This window comes from Rhinolophus sinicus, chromosome 2, assembly GCF_057876585.1.
Source record: "Rhinolophus sinicus isolate RSI-liver-muscle chromosome 2, RSI-T2T, whole genome shotgun sequence".
In the NCBI taxonomy this organism is placed as follows: Eukaryota; Metazoa; Chordata; class Mammalia; order Chiroptera; family Rhinolophidae; genus Rhinolophus; species Rhinolophus sinicus.
The window spans coordinates 63,245-78,377 of NC_142502.1; the positions used below are offsets into that span (position 1 = coordinate 63,245).

The 15,133-nt window shown below is 45.8% G+C and overlaps 1 protein-coding gene across 1 annotated transcript; it reads left to right on the plus strand.

Moving 5' to 3' along the window:
* Window positions 1-34: 34 nt before the first annotated feature.
* Window positions 35-14,904, plus strand: PSMB1 (proteasome 20S subunit beta 1). Its single transcript, XM_019712655.3, has 6 exons — window positions 35-212; window positions 2,550-2,657; window positions 5,703-5,784; window positions 8,695-8,824; window positions 13,729-13,835; window positions 14,677-14,904. Exons 1-6 carry the CDS (start codon window positions 100-102, stop codon window positions 14,860-14,862), a joined length of 726 nt encoding a protein of 241 aa, XP_019568214.1. The 5' UTR covers window positions 35-99; the 3' UTR covers window positions 14,863-14,904.
* The last annotated feature ends 229 nt before the right edge of the window (window positions 14,905-15,133 follow it).

Sequence of the window (15,133 nt, forward strand, 5' to 3'; positions counted from 1 at the left end):
ACGGAACGACGGGAAGGAGCACCGCGGAACAGCCGGAAGGGGCGGATTTCCGGCCGGGGCCGCCATCTCGCCGTGAGACAGCAGGAACCCTGCCGCGCGATGTTGTCCTCCCTAGCCGTGCACTCGGGCCCCGGCAGAGACCTGGCGATGGAGCCTCACAGCGTCGCGGGCCCTGTGCAGCTGCGCTTTTCGCCCTACGCTTTCAACGGAGGGTAAGGCCCGGAGAGTCGCCCCTGTCTCTTTCGCACCCGCCCCACCCCAGCGTCCCTGCTCAAGCCCGCGGGGGTCGCCGCGGACCCGATGCCTGCCCGCCACCCTGCAGACCTAGGTCTCCGTGAGTTGCTCGCGTCAGTCTTAGGCTTCCGGCTGCACCTCAGCGCCGGCCACCTGGGTCTTGCTGCGGACGGCCAGGTGCGCACTGCCCGCCGGCTCTGCTGCAGTGAGGCAGCAGATGGAAATCGAAACCCGGCCTCTGGTCCGGGAGACCTTCGCAAATGGACCGAGCCCTTCACCGTCTAGTCGTCTCCCTCATGCCGCAGGCGAGGCAGCGTTAGCTTGGAATTAACAAGTTAGCATCGCTCGGTTCTTGTTATGTACATAGTTGTGTCTGTACCTAAAAGGTCCAGTCGAACCACCTGGTAATCGTTTCTGTTATTTTAAATAGAAAGTAGGTTTAGTTGGCCAGGCTTAGTTTCATAGATAAATGCTTGTTTTTAAGGTTTAGCTTAAGTTCAGGGAAGAAATACTCAGGAGGGGGCCTTTTAAAATGTTGCTTTCTTGCATGTTACATTTAAGTTGTATCTTTTTTTATCACCAGCTTTATCGTAAGTAATACTTTTCTTTGCTAACTTGTTACCGTGTTTCCCCGAAAATAAGACCTAGCCGGACAATCAGCTCTAATGAGTCTTTTGGAGCAAAAATTAATATAAGACCCGGTTTTATTTTACTGCAATATATGACCGGATATAATATAATGTAATATAATATAATATAGTACCGGGTCTTATATTAATTTTTGCTCCAAAAGACGCATTAGAGCGGATTGTCCAGCTAGGTCTTGTTTTCGGGGAAACACAGTATTGCATTAGTCTTATTGGAAGTGTCTCCATCCCATTTCACATACTGTGTTGCTGTCCCAGTAGTATTCTTAAAGCTCCACTTTGCAAATGGAACTCTTCTCATTCTTGCTCATAAGATCTTTATGGGTTCTCACTAAAATTCCAAAATCTTTAGTTTGGTATTTGGCATTTCCCACAATTGGATAAGCTTCATGACCCTCATCTTACTTACACATAAAGGGACACCTGAATAAGTAGTTTGCATGTATTGTTTGCATTATTACGCATTTCCTTTCAGTCACTGTCCACAGTATCTGGGATGCCATCCTTAGCACTTCAGACCTTTACTGCACATCCCACCTCTGGTAAAATGAAGTTTTATGAGTGCTTTCTGTTCTCTGAGGTGCTGTGCTGGGGCTTTTATGAATTATGTCGTTTAACTCTCACAGTCACCCTGTAACACAGAAACTGTTATTGTCATCGACCTGAACTTGGATAATTTTTCCAAGGTCACAGAGCTAGGTGAGCGGCAAGATTGGGTCCTAGGTAGCTGCAGAGCCTAGGTTCCCTGTGGTCACCATACTGCCTGGTACATATGCCACCATGGTGCTACCTAACTGGGGCACCAGTTATGTTTCAGGCACTAGTATGCGGCTTCACAATTATTAACTAATTTAATCCTTGTAACACCCTGTTAAGGTATCTACTGTTAGGACCTGTGACCTACATATGTGGACAGTGAGGCCTTGAGACGTTAAGTAACTTAGCCGCAGTCTCATATCTGCCTAGTGGGAGAATCAGAATGAGAACCCGGACAGTCTGGAATTCGTGCTATAGGCCTCTGCAGTAAACAGCCATCAGAAATCGCATAGCCACAAAGTGAAGTTTGGTTTCTGTTCATTTTTCAGCAGATATTTGTGTGTCTACTGGGTGCGAGACGTCATATAAGGGCTTGGATATCCAGAAATGAATAACGTTAACCCCTCTTCTCTGAGTTTGGATAACGTGCTCTCGTTCCACTGTCTGTACCTGACCCCATGGGCAGGGCCTTGGCCTTTGGCTATTGTGTTGCATCAGTGCCTTGCAGGCATTTGATTTGTTCATAGTGCTGACAGTCCTCGTGCTAAGGGACCCTGGCTCTGTGTTTTTAGGAAGCCGTTAATGTTCTTCCAGATGACTGGTAACCGAGGGATCCTGTGCCCCTACTCCCTCCATCTGAACCCTGATCTTACGCACTCCGACTAGGCACACCTCGTTTTCCTGTGCTTTGTGCTCCACAGAGTGAGGGTTCCTGGCAGCCCTCGTGGAACAAGTCTGTGGATGCCATTTTCCCAACAGGCTCGGGATGGTTAGCATGTTTTAGCAATAAAATGTTTTTTAATTAAGTTGTGTACTTTTTTTAGACATGCTACTGCACACTTTTCCATTGGGAGAGGCTTTAGTACCATCCAGAGGAATTCATTAATATTTTGTCTTTCTTTTTTTCCTCAGTACTGTGTTGGCAATTGCTGGAGAAGATTTTTCAATTGTTGCTTCTGATACTCGATTGAGTGAAGGGTTTTCAATTCACACCCGGGACAGCCCCAAATGTTACAAATTGTAAGTATTTTACTGTAAGGACACATTTCCCCATGTGAAAATTTAATGCTGCTCAAGATTGCGTTTCTAAATGGTGTGTTTTGTGAGTTTGTAGCGTGGCTTGCGTTTTGGTTAGGAAACAGTCTTCCAAATTAGCATTTGCTAATACTTCAGTATGCAGTCTTCATGATACTTGCCATATCTGGGTTCCAACAGTGCTTTTAATAACCTGGATATTTTTATCTCAACATTGTGTCATGAAAAATTTCCAATATACAAGAAAAGTAAAATTTTGTGGTAAACACCCATATAGTGTCACCTAGATCTAATTAGCATTTTACATCATTATTTTATCACATATCTTTCCATTCTTCTATCCATTCAATAATCCATGAAATATTTCTTTAAATCTGCCCCACCCTTTTTCTTGCCTGAAACATTCAATTTAGCCATGTCCTAAGCAGTTATATCCATGGATCATGGTTTTAATGGTCTACCTATATTTTTTCTAAAATAATGACAATAAAGTCACGTAATAAAAGAAAAAAATGTCTGCATAATTCAGCAAAATGCGTCTTGCAGATTAGCAGTGGTTTGTATTTAACGTTTTTCGGAAACAGTTCTAAATGGTGGTTGGTTCTCTGGATGGTCCAGAAGAGTCTACTCAACCTGAATTGTAACAGGAAGGGACTGATGAAGTTTGGGTCCTTGGAACGGGGCTGGGGCAGCTGTCAGGAGTGGGTAAAGAAGATCCCTGTCTACCTGGCTCAGGGCTGGCCCGCGTCTAAACCTAAAGAAGTGCAGTTTATCTTCATCTTCTAAGTTCCCTCTCTGACCACTTCTCCCATCTTCTGACACCCCTTTCTCTCCTGATTCATAGTGCACCCATGTACCTTTCTTCTAAGATGTAACTTTTATAATTGGAAAGTAGTAAGTGTTACAAATAAAATTTGAAAACATGACTTTATTGATACCCTGCTTGTGTTGGGTTCTGCTCATCTTTGTAACGTTGTTTTAGTATGCATGCTACTCGAGAACACCCCTCGTTATTTATGACCTTAGGTATAGAAGTAGATACGACGTTAACAATTTCCTGTGTCCCTATCACCCATCCTCCCATGAACATTCATACAGTGGAAGCTGCCTCTGCACCCCTAATCACGTGCCCTTTGGAGCCAACCTACAGCCAAGCCCACCTCTTTCCCACCTGTTGGAGACACTCCATTCTTTTTCTTTTTTTTCCCCCCTCTTCGTCTGCCTCCCCCGCCCCACTCCAGTTCAAGCCGTTGCCTCAGTCTAGTTGTGTAGGACACAGCTCCCTGGCCCATGCTGGCATTATGAGCCTTGCGCTCCCCCCGGCTGAGGCAGTCGGTCGCCGGTCGTCTGCTCACAGCAGCTCATGGCAGCTCTCACCGGCTGCTGCCACTCACACTGGCCACCAGCCACTCACGGCAGCACACAGCAGCTCATGCCGATCTCCAGCTGCTCACGGCAGCTCAGCTCCAGGGAGAGCCCTTGTTCACAATCTTAGCTGTAAAGGGCTCAGCTCACTGGCTTATGTGGGAGTTGAACCTGCGACCTCGGCGTTAGGGGTGTTAGGAGCTCGGCGCTCCACCAAAATTTAACCATTCCCCTTCTGGTGGGCATCTAGGTTTTCTGTTTGTTTTGTTTGGATAGCCATTAAGAGGGGTGCTTATACAAGTAAGCCTCGACCCTGTCCTTGCAAACTGTGAGTATGTTATCAGGATGAGTCTCTAGCAGTGGAGTTAACTGAGTGAAGTGCTGTGCATTTTAAGTTGGACTAGACACTGCCAACAGGCCCTTGCACACAGTTAGGTTGGTGCCCACTTTTCCCATGTCTGAGCAGCCATTTCCCACAGGCTCTCCAGCATCATGCATTATTAGCCAGGCAGGGGGCTGGGACCATCTCCTGTTTAGATTCGGATTTCACAGTGACATGGAGGCTCTTTTCATATGTTTGTGGTGACTTGTGTCTCTTATTGTGTGACTTTCATAATTTTACTCACCTTTCCATTGTGTGATTTACTGAGGTGTAATTGACATACACCGTCATATTAGTTTAAGCTGTACATCGTAATGATTCCCTGTCTGTATGTGTTGTGAAATGACCACAATAAATCTAGTTCAAATCTGTCAACATTACACAGTTACAGGTTATTTTTTTTTTCCTTGTGCTGAGAACATTTAAGATCTACTCTCTTAGCCACTTTCAGATGTGCAGCAGTGTCATTAACTGGTCCCCTGCTGCGTATCACACCTCTATTGCGGTATTGATATTTTCATATTTTTAGGAGCCCTTTGTACACTAAGAAAGTTAAAATTAGACTTTGTTGTGTGCACTACGAATATATTTTCTTTGTTCTTTTATATTTTGTTTGTTTGTTCTCTATAGAAGTTTTCCTTTCTTATATAGTCACATTTATGAAAGTTCTGTGTGGACTTTGGGTTGTATCATATTTAAGTAAGCTGCCCTCAACCCAAGGTTACAAGAAATTCACCCATGTTTTCCTTAGTCCATTCATAGTTTCTAGTTTTTGATCCACCTATAATGCATTTTGTGTAAGGGGTTAGATATCAGATTATAGACACCCCCCCAAAAAAAAAGGATAACAAGTGGTGCCATACCATTTATTGAATAACGGAAATAGTGATTTTAAATGTAAACTTGCTATGGCTTGTTTTCTTTTTTTCTGAAAGATTTTTATTGGGGAAGGGGAACAGGACTTGATTGGGGAACAGTGCGTACTTCCAGGACTTTTTTCTAAGTCAAGTTGTTGTCCTTTCAATCTTAGTTGTGGAGGGCGCAGCTCAGCTCCAGGTCCAGTTGCCATTGCTAGTTGCAGGGGGCGTTGCCCACCATCACTTGCGGGACTCGAGGAATTGAACTGGCAACCTTGTGGTTGAGAGCCCACTGGCCCATGTGTGGCAGCCTTCGGAGTTAGGAGCATGGAGCTCTAACCACCTGAGCCACCGGGCCGGCCCGCTCATGGCATGTTTTGCTTTACTGTCTAACCAACTCAATTTCCTGAAATGTGTTTTTTACAGAACAGACAAAACAGTCATTGGATGCAGTGGTTTTCATGGAGACTGTCTTACCCTGACAAAGATTATTGAAGCAAGACTAAAGGTAGATCCTTTTTACATGTCTACACTACTAAAAGTTGTAATGATTCACTAGATTCTTTTAAGCACAAAGCATGACTTGCGCAGAATAGCTGTGAAACTAACCTGTCCTAGAAGTGAAATGCTACTGTTACGTAACGCACATCATTAGAGTAGCATAATGTAAACCTATGGCAAATTCTGATTCTCAGCTCTGTGTACTACATAGCGTTCTCTGCCTTTTCTGGGTGGCCGGGAGGGGGCTCTTTTCAAGATACTCTTCCCTCAGAAACAGAACAAATCAGTTTCTGTGGAGAAGGCAAGCTTTTAAACAGGAGCTTGACTTGGAATGCCACCAGCTGCCATGTTCTTCCCCCGCACAACCCTGCACGCTTAGTGGACAAAACAGGAACCAGGAGTGAGCCAAGCATCCAGAGAGAGGCCCTCGTGAGCCACTGTCACCTAACACCTTAACGGGCTTCAGCTGGCAGCCAGCTGAGGAGGAAGACTCGACAGGAGAGAGATGGGGGTAGGAGAGAGGAGAGGGGTAGTTTAGGAAGAAGCGAGAGAAGGTGACGGACCAGCCTGTTTGGCAGCTTTTAAAGGGTCTGACACTGTCACTGCCTGCTTGTCTTCTGTGCGAGCTGGGGAGGCGTGAAGAACAGAGGAGTGCTGACGGATGGAAGTGAAGACGGGTCTCCATCCTGGTTGTGGCCTGTGTGTGAAGCAGTGTTGGCTTCTAGCAGTGTCAAGGAGAGTAGCATAGGAGAGATTTGAACTGTGTTACAGTGCATTTGGTTCACAACAGCCAGTAAATACACAGTCTTAGTTGCAGTAGGTTCTGTTGCCATTTAAAAGTATTCAGAAATGTACAAGTTTAGACATTTCAGTCCGCGAAGTCATCCTAGAAAAAGTACTACATACTTCACTGCTGTGTATCACTACAGTCACCTTCGAAGTACTCCCCTTGGGAAGCTATGCACCGAGGCTAGCGCCTAGTCCACCCTTCAAAGCAATTTTGGAACTCTTTTTCTGGAATGGCCATCAGAGCTGTCATGGTATTACCCTTGATGTCCTGAATGTCATCAAAATGTTTTTGTTTGTTTTTTCCCCAATATTTCCTTTATATTCTGGTAAAGAAAGAAGTCCTTGGGAGCCAAATGAGGTGAGTAAGGAGGCTGTTCCAATACAGTTATTTGTTTACTGGCTGAAAACTCCCTCCCAGACAGTGCTGTGTGAGCTGGTGCATTGTCGTGATGCAAGAGCCATGAATTGTTGGCAAAAAGTTCAGGTTGTCTAACTTTTCCATGCAGCCTTTTCAGCACTTCCAAATAGTCAACTTGGTTAACTGTTTGTCCAGTTGGTACAAATTCATAATGAATAATCCCTCTGATACCAAAGAAAGGTTAGCAACATCATTGCAACAAGTTCATGAGCTTAATTGTCAGAACTCATAGGTCTGTTTCTCAAACGATTGGAGCCCAGTGAACATTTTTTCATAGCTGTTGATGACATGGACAGTATTAATACTATATACCCTTTGTTTTCTTGTTTAATATTGTAGGATGCATGTCATAACTTGTTGGTAAGTCTGTGTGGTACATGAGAAAAATTAGCTGGGCGACCACATGCTGTTTTGGTTACTTGTGAGTAACACTTAAGATGATTTACACTTACGAGTGATGCCAGTGTGAAAATGATTACATTTCAATATTGATCAATTACTAATGCTTAAAATCCTTACTTTTATTGAAAGCTTCAGTGACTTAGATTTTTTGACACATGTATGTGATTTTTAATGCGTATTTATAAATGGAACTTAAAGGACAAAAATAAGCATGACGTGGAAAGTTGTTTTGTGAAAATAAAATGAGGGACAGTGATTTCAACTTAATGCACAGTCCTCGATATTTTTCTTTTACATATTAGTACATAAATGGTGAAGGAATAAAACGGTACTTGGTTTTAAAATGAAGTGAAGAATTTTTTTATAACTTTCAGCTTGGAAAATTCTTCCAGACACTGACTTATCCTTTACTTGTAGCCCATTTCTAATCTTTCTTCAGTATTTTGACTGTCACTGTGATTTCACAGTACTTCTTAGGTTTCTCTTAAGAGATATGTGCCATCATTTGGTGTGTGGTTTTTGTGGAGTAAGGATTCCCAAGGGCGACGTGAGTGTCGGATCGGAGAGCGCTGTAAGGACTGCTTGGGGCCCTTTTGTTGTCCACTGTAGATGCCTCAGTGAGCGGGATCACTGCCCTGTGCTAGGTTCCCGCAAGGTGAGGGTGCTGCCCACGTTTTTTTCTGTTCTCAGCGATGTTTGCTGTGCAAAGAGAGAGACTTACTTACATCTGGTCTCATCAGGGATCAGCAAACGATCTGTGACGGCCCAGGTCGTCAGTATTTTCACTTTTAGGGGCATTTGGTCTTTGTGGCCACTACTCAACTCTGCTGTTGAAACACAGAAGCAGGTATAGACGATATATAATGATGGAGAGACTGTGTTGCCGTAAGACTTCATTTATAGAAACAGGTGGTGGGCTGGATTTGGCCCATGGGCTCCAGTTTGCTGACCCTGGTGTAGACTCAGAGAGGGCAGCTGGGCTTGAAACACTGTCCCTGGGTCACCTCATGTGCCCTGGTGGTGTGCATTTGCTCCTGACGGCAGTGCCCGAGGTAAGGCTGACGGGGAAAACTGTCATTAAGCCAGGAGCTGAGGGCAAACTTAGCGTTCTTTTCCATAGAAATGTTTAAAGCCCCCCCAAGTAATAGGGTGCGATAAATTATCATTTTATCTCAGTAATACTGGGGCTTTGGATGACGAGAGAAACGGGTGTCCTTTCCTCTTCCACCAAGATGTACACTCATTCTTTTTACATTGTTGCTCGTTGCTCGAGTGTAATGTGTTCTGCCTGTTGTCGTCACACTGCAGATGTACAAGCATTCCAATAACAAGGCAATGACAACGGGGGCCATTGCTGCAATGCTGTCCACAATCCTCTATTCCAGGCGCTTCTTCCCGTATTATGTGTACAACATCATCGGGGGACTGGATGAAGAAGGTAGGACACGAGGGGGTGCTTCTTGGGCGCGTGTCCACCCAGAGTGCGAAGGAGCCGGCCAGGCCATCTTGCCCCGCAGCACATCTTCTGATAATTCAGGGGATGGAAGGATGTAAATGACTGTCCAGAGACATAGCAGGCAGCATTGAGGCTCTGATAATGAGTGTTGGGCAGTTACTTACTTTACTGTTTTCTCAAGATGTTAGAGGAGGTTAAGTAGTAGATAATTAGGGGTTTATTCTTACAAAAAGAAACCTGACCTGGAGAAGCTTAACCTAAGTACTGGCAGTTTGTTAAAGAGTTTTTAAAAAGTGATGTCTTGAAAGAAATGCATGCATTTCCACCAGTGTTTTGGAAACATTTTTGAAATGCCTCTGGTTTTCTGTCAGTTAGACCAGGAGGGCCTGAGACAGTCGCTCTTGTCACTCGACATGTCCATCCTGGTGTGGTGTTATTCGGCTGGAGCACCGATGTTTTCCACTAGTCTGATGTGTATTGACTTGGTATGTTCCAGAAACCAAATACACTCTCCTAGGGCAGATCTGTGCCACTGTAGTCCATTGTAGACACAAGTGACAGCAGTGTCTGTGTGAGGGCAGTCACTGAAATAAATCTCTTCTGAGAGTGAAAATTCAGGGTAGGAAGATGTGGACTCGTCACAGCTCTTTCCAGTTTTACGTCCCTTTTTGTCCCGTGGAATTTCTTTGCTGTCCCTCTCTCAGCTGCTACCCCCATTATGGCTTCTGGAGGCATTCTGATCTTCTACTGACCACGGTTTAGGTTGACACAGTTTCTTTCGAGGCTTTCAACCTTACTTGAAAACAGAAAATGTAAGGCATAGAAATGGTTGATAGAAATTAATTACCCTTAACCTGGGTAATTCAATTCTGGCCACGGATTAGTTTTCCTAACCCAGCATGGCACTTCTAGTATCTTTTTGACTTAAATTATGTCTGGTTTGAATGTCAGATTAGTACATTCAATTTTAGCAATATTAATAATAGCTACCATTGAATTTCAGCAGGCCGGAGAGGTCCTTTGAGTTTTTCTGAGTGTCAGGGAGGCTAATTTGGGAAAGCTCATGTCTACTGAGCGGTAGAGATGCAGTTTGGGTTTGCAGCTGTTGCCTTCAAGCCGTTCTTTGGTCTCCATGTGGCACTGTCCCTTGTTTTGGTGGTTTTCTCAGGCATTTCTGTCTTTTTTAATCTCGTCTCGTTTGCTTTGATCTTTACATTAATTTATATTTCTCAGAAGTTCATATGTGTGTAATAAAACAGTCCTCTGCTTTTTCCTGTTCTCCAGTCTTTGGCTCTCTTACCAGTGCTGTCCTCTTGGCTTATTTCCTTGTTGCTTATGGTGTACATCTCCCCACAGATTTCTGGGAAAAAAAATCGAAACCTTTTCTGAGACTTAGCTTTTAGGAGTTTTATTAAATCCTGGTGTTCTGAAATTCCTTGTCTTTGGTGTCCTCTTTCTTCACATCTCCACAATCAGCTTTTTTCATTTCTTTTTCTGGCTTCCTTATTTTTTTAAGTGTCCTGTTCTTATTGGATCTTTTCTACTTCCTTTGAAGTTTTCCTGTGTTCTTGCCCTTTGTCAGATTGCTCTTTTCATTCTGTCTGTGTTTGGCCTCTGTCTGCTACGTTGGGGGTTCCTTCAAATTTCTGTTGATTTTTGGCTACGCATTCATATCGAGAGTGAGACACCCAAATCTGATTGTAACAGTCTGTGTCGGCTCATCAACTTCCCACTTATGCTTCTGTTTTCATCCCTGCCCTTTCCCCTGTCCACTCCTAAGCTCGGTGCCCCCAAGTCCAGAGCCTCTGCCGGTCTCCAAGAGAGTTAAATTTCCTGTTTTCCTGTCTTTTGTGTAGTTAGAGGGGGGACATGGAGAGCAGTGCACCTTTCTGAGATCTTCAGAACAGGGGATCAAGCTGAACCTCAGGACAGTGGGGACACGACTGACCCTCAGGACAGTGGGGACGCGATTGACCCTCAGGGTAAACAGCCATCTGCTTTCCACTCTGTGCCTTTAACTTTCCTGTTGCTGTCATGCTCGCTTTAAAATTTTTTCCCCCAAAAGTAATAATGGCTTCAGTTTTTCTGTAATAAAAACAGTAATACTTGCAGAAGTTCAAGTAGTTTTAGAAGATACAAAGGTGAAAATACCGTGTTTCCCCGAAAATAAGACCTAACCAGAAAATAAGCCGTAGCATGATTTTTCAGGATGCTTGTCATATAAAATAAGCCCTAATGCATCTTTTGGAGCAAAAATTAGTATAAGACCCAGTCTTATTTTCGGGGAAACATGGTATTAAGCACCCCAAGCCTTGTCTCTAGAGAAAATCGCTGGTTAGCCTCTGGGACATGTGCTTCCTCTGGACGTACTGTGTCCACGCTTGCGCACCGCAGGGCTGGCCCGCGGTCCGTCCATACTCCTGTTACTGGATGTTGGGTGTGTTATCACAGACATGGTTCTGTGCTGGTGAGTAAAGACTAGCACAATGCTTTCATGCCTCAAGGGGCTGCCCCAGAGCTGGCCCACCGTGCTGTCAGGGGTCCTTATTATAAACTATATGACAACCATCTTGATGACCATCTTTAAAAACATGATTTTGTGTGTTTCTCCTACTATACTGCCCTCCCTGGGAAAATTTTCCCAGAATTTGAGTTGCTGGGTCAGAGAATATATACTTTCTGCCTTTTGATGACATCGCTGGCTTGCCCTTCAGGAAGGGCGTGCAGTACGCTGCACCCGCAGGAGCGTGAGTACCTGGCTTTCCTGTGTCCTTAACGGTATCGAAATGAACATAATTGAAAGATTTTTGCTGAAGAAGTATTTTATTGTTTTAATTCATCTATATGTTTTCTTTGTTAAAGTTGGGACTCTTTTCATGTTTATGACCTTTTCTTCCTTGGAATCTGACCCGTGTATTAAGCTTTCCTCATTTCCTGACTTGCAGGTCAGTGTTTTTCTTATTGATCGATAAGAACACCACCCAACTGTCAGCCCTCTGTCATGTAACGGTCGATGACTCCCGGGAATGTGCTTTGTTCTTACATTTGGTGGTGGTGGTGGGGGGGTGTCTCTAACCACACAAGTTTCTGAGTTTTATAGTCATACCTGTCAATCTTAAAGGCATTGAGTGTCCTGCTTTGCTAGAAAGGCCTCCGTCGTTTAAGGCTTGCCTGCATTTCTTTCTAGGACGTAATCTTGTTTTATGTCATTTTTTGCATTGAAATCATGCCTTTTTGGCATTTTGATGAGGAATAGTTACTTTATATCCACAGTCAAGATTCGCCATTCTGTACTGCTGTCACAGATGTCTTTTTTTCTTTTCTAAGTTGTCTTTGAAGTTCTGTCCTTGGACGTGTCCCACTCTTGTTTTCCTCAAATCTACTGTGTATGGGTTTGAGACTTACCCTTGGGTAAAGCTTTGGGGCCTCCTTTGGCTTGTTGCCTGTTAGCCTCATGAGAAATTCAGTTGTTCTTTTGGCTTTATTCCTTGTATCCCTTTCCCTATGTGTTGGAGTTAGTGAACTGCCCTTATTTCTTGTCCCAAGCTTGCTTCCAGCCAAAGCAGTTGCTCAGGTTCTTAGGTGACCACAGTGGCCACTGTCTCAGCAGGGACTTCTGTGTGCGTGATGGCACCATGGGACATGCACACAGCTGATGGTGCAGGTGTCCGTAGGGAGTGAGAAGGCTGTCCTCATCCCACATCTCCAGGGTAACCACTGCAGTGCTTAGTTTAGGTACAACGTGCTGCAAAGTCAGGTATGTCACTTGAACTCATACCTTGTAAGTGATCCATGAGTTCTCATATGCAGAACACAGTTATTTTTTTTTTTTTTTAAGATTTTATTGGGGAAGGGGAACAGAACTTTATTGGGGGACAGTGTGTGCTTCCAGGACTTTTTTTTCCAAGTCAAGTTGTTGTCCTTTCTATCTTAGTTGTGGAGGGTGCCGTTCAGCTTCAAGTTGGCCTTTCAGTCTTAGTTGTGGAGGGCGCAGCTCAGCTCCAGGTCCAGTTGCCGTTGCTAGTTGCAGGGGGCGCTGCCCACCATCCCTTGCAGGACTCGAGGAATTGAACTGGCAACCTTGTAGTTAAGAGCTCACTGGCCCATGTGGGAATTGAACCGGTGACCTTGGTGTTAGGAGCATGGCGCTCCAACAACCTGAGCCACTGGGTCGGCCCCAGATTGCTCTTTGAAGAAAGGCATAAGGATTTATGCTTCGGGAGCTCCTAGTTCTCTAGCTGTCAAGCTAAGAATGGCAGTTGAGGGGTGGGGGGTAGGGTTCAAATCCTATTTTTCTTAACAAAAAAAAGGTGTGCTTCTTACTTCTGGTGGAACAAAGCAAGTGGTTACATTTTAGGCAAAACTAACCCTTTGCAATGCTGGTGTGTTTTTCTTAAATTTCTTCCTCATTAAACTGTTTCTGTGGTGCTGATGCTAAACAGCGTGCTCACTAGTCATTCAGAAATGCACAGTACGTGTCCTGTGTGACCGTCCGTCCATATTCACACCAGGAAGCTCAAGTCCGAACCCAAAGCACCCCGGTTCCTTTACTGGGAGTGTGTCTAGGAGTTTGGTGCAGCACTTAGGGAAGGGCCTGTGACCGCTGACCTGCCTGCCTGCGGCGTGTTGGGAGCCACAGGGAGGTGACTGATGATGTCATCACGGAGAGAGGGAGGCCTGGTGGCAAATACCATGGTGGACACAAGATGGCCGGTGGGCCCCTGCGGGGAGGTGTGCTGGGTCTCACTGTACAACAGTGAGTGTGCTTCTCACTGAAGTTGGGCTGAAATTTTAGCTCAGCTGGTAGTCCACTTTGTACCCGACTCTGGGGACATTTCTGTGACCATGGGCTGGGGCTCCTCATGGAGACTGTCTCCTTCCTTCAGGGAAGGGAGCCGTGTACAGCTTTGACCCGGTGGGGTCCTACCAGAGAGACTCCTTCAAGGCCGGAGGCTCGGCGAGTGCCATGCTGCAGCCCCTGCTCGACAACCAGGTAACGTGTCTGCGTGCGGGCCGGGCACTGCTCCCCCAGGCCCGGAGCCGGGGGCTCTGGCTGCTTTGCCCGCTCAGCCCTTCTTGGCTCCCCCGCCCTTGGCTTTGACTTCTTCCCATATGCCCACGGCTTCTGAGTCGTGTTGACAGTGGTTGGTCCACGTTTTCTCTTGTGATCTCCACCTTTCTCCCCAGTCTCACCACTAGTGTCATCTAATTTTGTATTCTAGTTCCCAAGCATATTTGAGCTTGGCCCCCTTTTCCATGTCTGATGGCTAGGTCAGCCCTGCATGGCAGCTTGCCTGGATGACTGCTTATTTGCTCACATCTTTCTGCCTCCAGCTTACTCCCCGGGTCCTCCTCCTCGCTCTTCTGAGTATGTTACATACAGTCGCTTCTGCTTACTGCTCGTCCTCCACACCCTGTCCCATCTCCACCCCAATCCCTCAGGTGCTGTGCCTGTCCTGTCTCCAGGCTGTGGCTACCCCCACCCCTTGGGCTGAATGTCATCCCACTGTAACGCCTGTTTACTCCCCAGACGCCCGCACTCAGTGCACTGTCTGCAGAAACCTTTCTTCATCCCGTACATTGGGCTCTGGCGGCTTGGGCTGTCCCGCTCGCCTTCCTTCTTAGCTATGGAGCATTCTGTCACGACACTGTTAAAGACGTTGTCCGCCTCCAGGGCGTGTGCTTCTCTGGGCCGAGATCCTTGTCGCAGAATGTTGGCTGAGGGACGTCCCAGTCTGTGGGATGTGCTCGTTAGGAGTCCAGACCTGGGAGGGCACAGGGCTTGGGCCTCCTTGGGGCCATCGCCATCTCACTCAGGCCTCCCGTCCCACCAGGTTGGCTTCAAGAATATGCAGAACGTGCAGCACGTGCCCCTGACCCTGGAGAGGGCCCTGCGGCTTGTGAAAGACGTCTTCATCTCTGCTGCTGAGCGCGACGTGTACACAGGGGACGCGCTCAGGATCTGCGTTGTGACCAAGGAGGGCATCACGGAAGAGACTGTTCCCCTGAGGAAGGACTGACCAGCTGTTTTATTAAAAAAATAAACCCTGAAGTGCTCGTTTTGTTAGGACTGGTCTTCTCGGTGGCACCAACCTGGGAAGTGGGGTTTCTTTTTCCTTGTTGTCTTCACTCTCCCCTTTTCTGTCTTCCACAGTTATTTTTGTATTTTTAGGATGAAGATACAAACAGGCCATGGCAGCTTTTCCTTACGTTTGTGAGCAAGAAATTTGGCTGGGAGAGTTGGCTTTTTGATGAGTGTGTCAGCACCACCTTAGGGTGGCAGGCCATCTT

Coding starts and splice junctions, on each gene's coding strand:
- PSMB1 (XM_019712655.3), top strand. CDS start 100: ATGTTGTCCTCCCTAGCCGTGCACTCGGGCCCCGGCAGAGACCTGGCG. Junction 5,785..8,694: donor TTATTGAAGCAAGACTAAAG/GTAGATCCTTTT, acceptor GTCACACTGCAG/ATGTACAAGCATTCCAATAA. Junction 13,836..14,676: donor AGCCCCTGCTCGACAACCAG/GTAACGTGTCTG, acceptor CCGTCCCACCAG/GTTGGCTTCAAGAATATGCA.